Source organism: Columba livia, chromosome 5 (genome assembly GCF_036013475.1).
Source record: "Columba livia isolate bColLiv1 breed racing homer chromosome 5, bColLiv1.pat.W.v2, whole genome shotgun sequence".
In the NCBI taxonomy this organism is placed as follows: domain Eukaryota; kingdom Metazoa; phylum Chordata; class Aves; order Columbiformes; family Columbidae; genus Columba; species Columba livia.
The window spans coordinates 68,408,583-68,414,782 of record NC_088606.1 but is presented as its reverse complement, the minus strand read 5'-3'; the positions used below and the strand labels follow the sequence as shown (position 1 = coordinate 68,414,782).

Here is a 6,200-nt window from a genome sequence, read left to right as displayed (position 1 = left end):
GCAGTCCGTACAACATGGCGGCCTCCACAGAATCGGCCCAGTGCCTGCCGTTCCCGTAGTCCCCTCGCCCGCGCGCCCCGTAGCCGCAGCGATGGGGCTGGCATCCCCTCAGCCGGCCCGCGCAGAGTTGCTCCGTCCCCGCGCTGTGCCGTCGCTCTGCGCTGCGCCAAAAAAGAGCCGAGTGGCCGGCGCCATCTCGCAGCGGGAACGGCGGGTGGGAGAAGATGCTCCGAGCTGTCTGTGTAGTTTCTTATAGGTTGCGCGAGAAACAGCGCTGTCGTGACGAGGTGGCCGAGTGGTTAAGGCGATGGACTGCTAATCCATTGTGCTCTGCACGCGTGGGTTCGAATCCCATCCTCGTCGGTAACCGAAAGTTTTCTTTCCACACCTTATTTTTTTAGCCCCGGTCTGTGGGGACGGACGCGCTCGCTGCCGCCGCCTCACGGCCCGCTCCCGCCCTCCCTCCCGCGGCGGCCCGGGCGGGAGGGGAGACGGCGGCTGCGGGCGGGCCGGGCCTGGCCGCCGCTCGGGGAGCGACTCGCCTTAGGCTCCCGCCTTCCCGGGCCGACACTTCGACCGTCCCGGAGGGCCGAGGAAGTGAAGCAGCCGCCGCGGCGGTGCCAGGTGGGTGTCCCGGGGGTCGAGGTGTCGCAGCCCCGCGGGTCTGGGCCGCTGCGCGGGTGACGGAGCTGCCGCCGGCCCGGGGGAGCCCGCGTTCCCGCCCTGCTCCTCACTAACCGGCCCCGCAAACCGAGACAGGGCTGGGGACAAGCCGGGCCGAACCTCGGCTTGCAGTCCCTACAAATTGTCGTTTTCCGGCTGGCACGATCCTTTGGAGTTTTGTGCGAATATTTGCGGGATCAGAGGTTGAGGGGCGAGGGGTTTAAGAGATGTGGAGAGGAGGTTCCTGGGGACATGGGTTAGTGCCAGTGTTAATGGTTGCACTCTATGATCTTGAGGGTCTTTTCCAAGTAAAACGATTCTACAATCCTAGAACCTCCTTGAAAATTAGGCCAATGTTTGCTTTAGCAAAATTGAAACAGCTGGAAAAGCCTGGTTGTGTGGAATATGGGTGTCTGGTGATGTTGTAGGGGTTAATTCTGAGGCAATCCCACACCGGAGTGGGGAACCACAGCGCGGTCCCCCAGGTTTATTTGCACAGGGAGGTGCTTCAGCTGCGGGGGAGATGCACGTTCTCTCAGGCCTTCGCTGTCGCGTAAAGACATATCCAAATAAAACTGTTCTAGGGAAAGGGCTTCTGGCAGGACCCACACTTCACAGATGAAGGCCACAATCACCCCCACCAGGACACAGTATTCACCTCAGACCTCATCTTGGATGTGGATTTATCAGAAGGTATCTCTAGTAGCAGCAAACACTGACTTCTTGTACGTGTTTACAGCACGTAGCGACTGGCCGTCGGTTCTGAACGGACATCAAGAACGATGCAATGGGTGGCAGGCTCCTTGTGAAATCAACCTTAAATTTTGATTGTTCAAAGTATTTTGAAAAGAGGAGCCCCAGGGTCTCTTGCCCAGCAGGGTGTGATAAAAGAGATGCCATTTGCAGTCGTTGTGCACAGCCAGAAGAAGAGAAGCCAGGGCACTGAGCCGTTCCACGCCAGGCGCTGCAGCCATCCAGTCTCCATCTGCCGGCACAGGCAGTAAATTCACTTTCAGGTGCTTATTTCTTGCAGAGAGGGGGAAAAACAAACAAAAACCAGACAATGTACCTCGGGACATCTCAGAGTTGCCCCAACTCTACTAACTTTTCCCTGTGTCTAAAGCTACTAACAGCTGCAGCCACCCTTATCTATGCACTGAATGTGCCCCAGTTTCAGTTATAAGAAATACAATTTCAGTGCATGAGGAATCTGGATGACATGTTTTTAGCATCATCTCCCAAACACACTCCAGCAAGGCTGTTGCCACACTTGCTGAATAATATCAGGTCCTCTGGATTCCTTTATTCACCTTTGAAAAAGGTTTCTTTGGTACTTTAGAAGCGTAGAACACTGTGCGTGTGGCCTGTGTAGGAGAGTCAGGGTGCCGAGTGTGTGCAGCAGCCGGGGAGCTGGGCATTGCCACTGGAAACGTGTGGGAAAAGGTTTAAACAATTACATAAAATAGAACCTGAGACAGCAGAATTGTTATAATAACCCTCCCAGTGGCCAAGAAGCAACCACAAAATAAGAACTAGAGTGGTATCTATCATCCTGGAAACATATTAATGTACAATGTATTAAAAAAAGTCATCTGGTTGATAAAACAGCTTTTGTTTTTCTTAAAACACAGCTCACTGAAGTGATATTAGAAACAATTCCACACCAGCTGGTGTGGTTTAAAAAAATAACTTAAAGAAACAGAAGTTGGCAGAGTGACCTCCACTTTGGATTTCTGCTCAAGTATGAAGATGTTTGCAACGGGGCAGAAGGGACAGAGAAGAGGAGCCAGATGGTTTTGAGGAGGCAGGAGATCAGTCACAGGGGCAGAAAGTCATCACGTGAACCAATTCTGAAAGAGCAATTTCAAAGCAAAGTCCATCTCCTAACAAACAAGCAGCACAAAATGCATCAGCTTCACAGCGCTGGCATTTTAATTTCAGCACTCCCAGTCATAACATTTGGCTTTTAAAATCAGTCTGACAACAGAATGCAGTAAAAATAGTTTTGTATATGACATTACATCCAGCATATCGAACAGCATTCCAGCCGCTCTAATTATAAAATATGACAACATCGCAGCAGGGTGGAAGAAGAATCGGGTGCTGACTTCTACTGAATTATCTGCGTGGATCATCAGGGCAGACCCGGCCCAGGCTGAGGTGACAGAGCTGCCCGTGCCGAGGGGCGGCTGTTGCCCTGAAGTGCAGGTGGAAAGGGCAACACAAATCCAGGGCTGCAGCCCCGTTTTCCTGCTCATCTTTTCCAGCGCCTTTCGGCACCCGGGACACCTCTCCAGCCCCAACGACCCTTCTCAAGCCACGGGCAGTTTGTTCACCTCAACCACACTGAAAAACACAATCTTAGGTCTTTACAAGCCGCTTTCCCGACTAGCGATGCTCCCGGTCATTCCTCCCAGTCCTCCAGAGCCCACTGGGGCATCTTGGAGCGATACTCAAACTGGGCTCCCTTGTAGCGCAGGGCGTGCAGGAACATGACCAGCTCGCGGGGGGACGGGTCCCGCCGCCGCGTTTTACACTCCACGCACAAGGGGTCCTTCTCCTCCCAACTCCTGTCTCCCGTCTGCCCCTCCTGATTCTTGCAGGAGCCCGCTTCTTTATTTGTTTCAAGCGTTTCCAGGCTGGGATCAGAGCTCAGCAGACAAGCTGCTGTGTCATTTTTCTCGGGATCCTTCGTGTCCTCGGCAGGGCAGGAGTTCTCATTTGTAGGATCAACCTGCACAGACTTTGTGCCGTCGCTTGAATTACCACAGTCGGTATTTTCAGCGTTGGAGTTCAAATCCTCCTCTGAAATACCCAAGATATCCAAGCTCTGTTTGGAACGATGCTCCTCGACCAGCGCCTTCAGGAGTTCTTCATCCGTTTTATCGATTTTCCCACCTTTGCCCCTGCCGGGTCCCCAGGCTTCCATGTTATAGATGGGGTCATTGACAATAGGGTGCCCCAAGTACTGCAAGTGCACCCGGATCTGGTGCGTGCGGCCGGTGCGCGGAAGACACCTGACAACGCTGGTCTTGCCGTTGTAACTGAGTCTCTGGAAGACGGTTTTGCAGGGTTTCCCCTTGGGGTCCACGCGGCACACTCCCACTTTGTAAGAAACAACCAGGATGGGCTCTTCGCAGACCACTTGGTGCTCCGGGAACTCCCCCAGCACGCGGCAGACGTACTCCTTCTCCAGCTGCGGAGACACACGGCGCGCTCTCAGAAAGCAACAGAAAACTCTCCTGTTTACACCCAGGTCCCATCCCAGCTACTCCTCTCTTCCTCTTCTATTAAATATATTTATAGACAACATAGTGCCCAAATCCAAATATTATTACAACTGAACAGGAAAGGGAAAAAAAATAAAACCAGCTATTTTAAGCCAAATTTCTCTCATGCTCTCCCCAGCTAGCTAGGAAAGAGAGAACACGAGGGCCTGGCCAGTTTTTCTCACTAAATTCAAGAGCCATCTCCCAGTGGCCCTTGGTTTACAGCCTTGAAGCAAATCCTAAAAGTGTGCACCCTACAGCTACAGCTCCATTTGGGTCAAGAGCTGCTGGAAAGCAAGAACAACTTTTAAAGCTTTTACAACTGAAGTATTAGATGACTGGCGCATTTCCACTTACAATCAAACCCGCTCCCCAGCTGCTCTGCGTGATCCCAGCCAGTGTGCACAGTCCTTTAAGGAAGGAGATCCCTTTCAATCTAATTTTACCAAAACAAATTTTTGTTCGGTCTTTTTCTGTTACTGCCTCTCATGCTTAGTGCAATCAGAACAGCAAGGCGACCACAAGCTGCTTTAGGAACTTGTGCTCCTTTAGGCCAAAAATCTGGGTGACTTTGGGGCTAAACCATTTCAAGAAAACCCCGTACCAGAGACCCCGAACACGACCACGGCCTTTAGCTCTCACCTGTCTCTCCCGAACCTGCTCATCGATCCTCTTGGACACCTCCACGGTCTTGGCAAACATCAGGACTCCCGAGGTCATGCGATCGAGCCGGTGGATGGTGTGCAGCTCCTTCAGATCATGCTCTTTGCCCAGGATGAAGATGACGGTGTTGTGACGGAACCTGCCACAGGGATGGACTGGCAAAGAGGAGGGTTTGTCCACAACCACCACCTCATCGTTCTCCACCAGGATCTGGATGGGCTGGGCGGTGACTGGTGGCTCATGGCGATGCACCGTGTTCCTCAGAAAATCATTATTCTGCAAGGCAGACAATTAGTGTGAATCCAGCCTGTGCAACCGCCCCCTAAGGCCACACACAGAGGGGACTGACATTGCAGGGGAAAACATGAAAACCCCTTTGTCCTGGAACCCAGGATTTAACACAACAACTCTGCTCATTGCCATTTAAATTCAGTAATGTGTTGGGAAATGGAGCTGGGAAGGGTCTGGAGCATGAGTCTGATGGGGAGCGGCTGAGGGACCTGGGGGGTTCAGCCTGGAGAAGGCTGAGGGGAGACGGACAAAAACAAACGGCCTCAGGTTGCGCCAGGGGAGGCTGAGGTTGGATCTGGGGAACAATTTCTTCCCCAAAGGGCTGTGGGGCATTGGAACAGGCTGCCCAGGGCAGTGCTGGAGTCACCAGCCCTGGAGGGGTGGACAGCCGCAGAGATGAGGTTCTCAGGACATGGGGTAGGGGTGGACTTGATGATCTTGAGAGCCTTTTCCAACCCAAACGATTCTACTCCATGCCTCCCCGTTGGGTCAGCGGTGTCCCCCACCACGCCCATTCCCAGGCCATCCCCAGCAGCACCCACCGGGGGGTTCCCACCTTGAGCACGATGTCCAGGTCGCGCACCGGCTCCTCGTTGAGGCGCAGGCGGCCGGCGCGGGCGGCGGCCCGGTAGTAGGCGAGGGGCTGTGCGCGGAACTCGGTGCTGAACACGTCCAGGAGGCTGCGGCCCACCCAGCGGCCCTTGCAGTAGGTGCGGAAATCGAAGTAGTAGGGCCGGACCTTGCGGAGCCCTCCCTCGAAGTAGTAGGAGGTCTCGGCGAAGTGCTCGGGTCCGAAGCTCACCCCCGTGCTCAGCTTCCGCGGCGGCGGCACGTAGCGCTCCCCGGCCGCCAGCCGCCGCTTCTTAGGGGCCGGCGCCGCCTCTTCCTTGTCGCCGGGGGCCGGCTGCACCTCCTCGGCGCCGCTGAGCGCGGGGCCCGGCTCCGCCATGCCGCCGGTGCGGGGAGGGAGCGACCGCCGAGCCCCGCTCCGCGCCACCAAGCGCAACCACGCGGCCCCCAGCGCGCCGGCGCGCCCCGCGGCGCACTGCATGACGTCAGGCTGCGCGGCCAATCGCGGCGAGGCCACGCCCCCGGCGCTGGCGCAGTGGCGCCCGTCCCTTTCCCGCCCCCGGCTGAGCGGGAATGGCCCTTTTACCGGGAAAACCGGGCACAACGGGGCCGTGCCGCCCTCCGAAGAGCTCCTCATCCTCTCGGCTCAGCCGCCCGGGCGGGAGAAAGAAGGAGAAGCCGAAAGACCGAGATTTTAACCCAAAATTCTCCATGTTGTTCCCAGAGATTAAATCAATCAATGCA

The 6,200-nt window shown here is 55.3% G+C and overlaps 1 protein-coding gene, 1 long non-coding RNA gene and 1 other non-coding gene across 3 annotated transcripts; 2 read left to right on the top strand and 1 right to left on the bottom strand.

Moving 5' to 3' along the window:
• The first annotated feature begins 281 nt into the window (after positions 1–281).
• On the top strand, positions 282–363 carry TRNAS-GCU (transfer RNA serine (anticodon GCU)). The gene has a single exon. It is a non-coding gene; the product is annotated as a tRNA-Ser (tRNA).
• Positions 364–486: 123 nt separating this feature from the next.
• LOC135579642 (uncharacterized) lies at positions 487–5,002 on the top strand. Its single transcript, XR_010473194.1, has 2 exons — positions 487–624; positions 1,248–5,002. It is a non-coding gene; the product is annotated as an uncharacterized LOC135579642 (long non-coding RNA).
• RPUSD2 (RNA pseudouridine synthase domain containing 2) lies at positions 1,947–6,100 on the bottom strand. Its single transcript, XM_013369495.3, has 3 exons — positions 5,443–6,100; positions 4,575–4,871; positions 1,947–3,859 (listed from the first exon to the last, which is right to left on the bottom strand). Exons 1-3 carry the CDS (start codon positions 6,091–6,093, stop codon positions 3,068–3,070), a joined length of 1,740 nt encoding a protein of 579 aa, XP_013224949.2. The 5' UTR covers positions 6,094–6,100; the 3' UTR covers positions 1,947–3,067.
• Between the last annotated feature and the right edge of the window lie 100 nt (positions 6,101–6,200).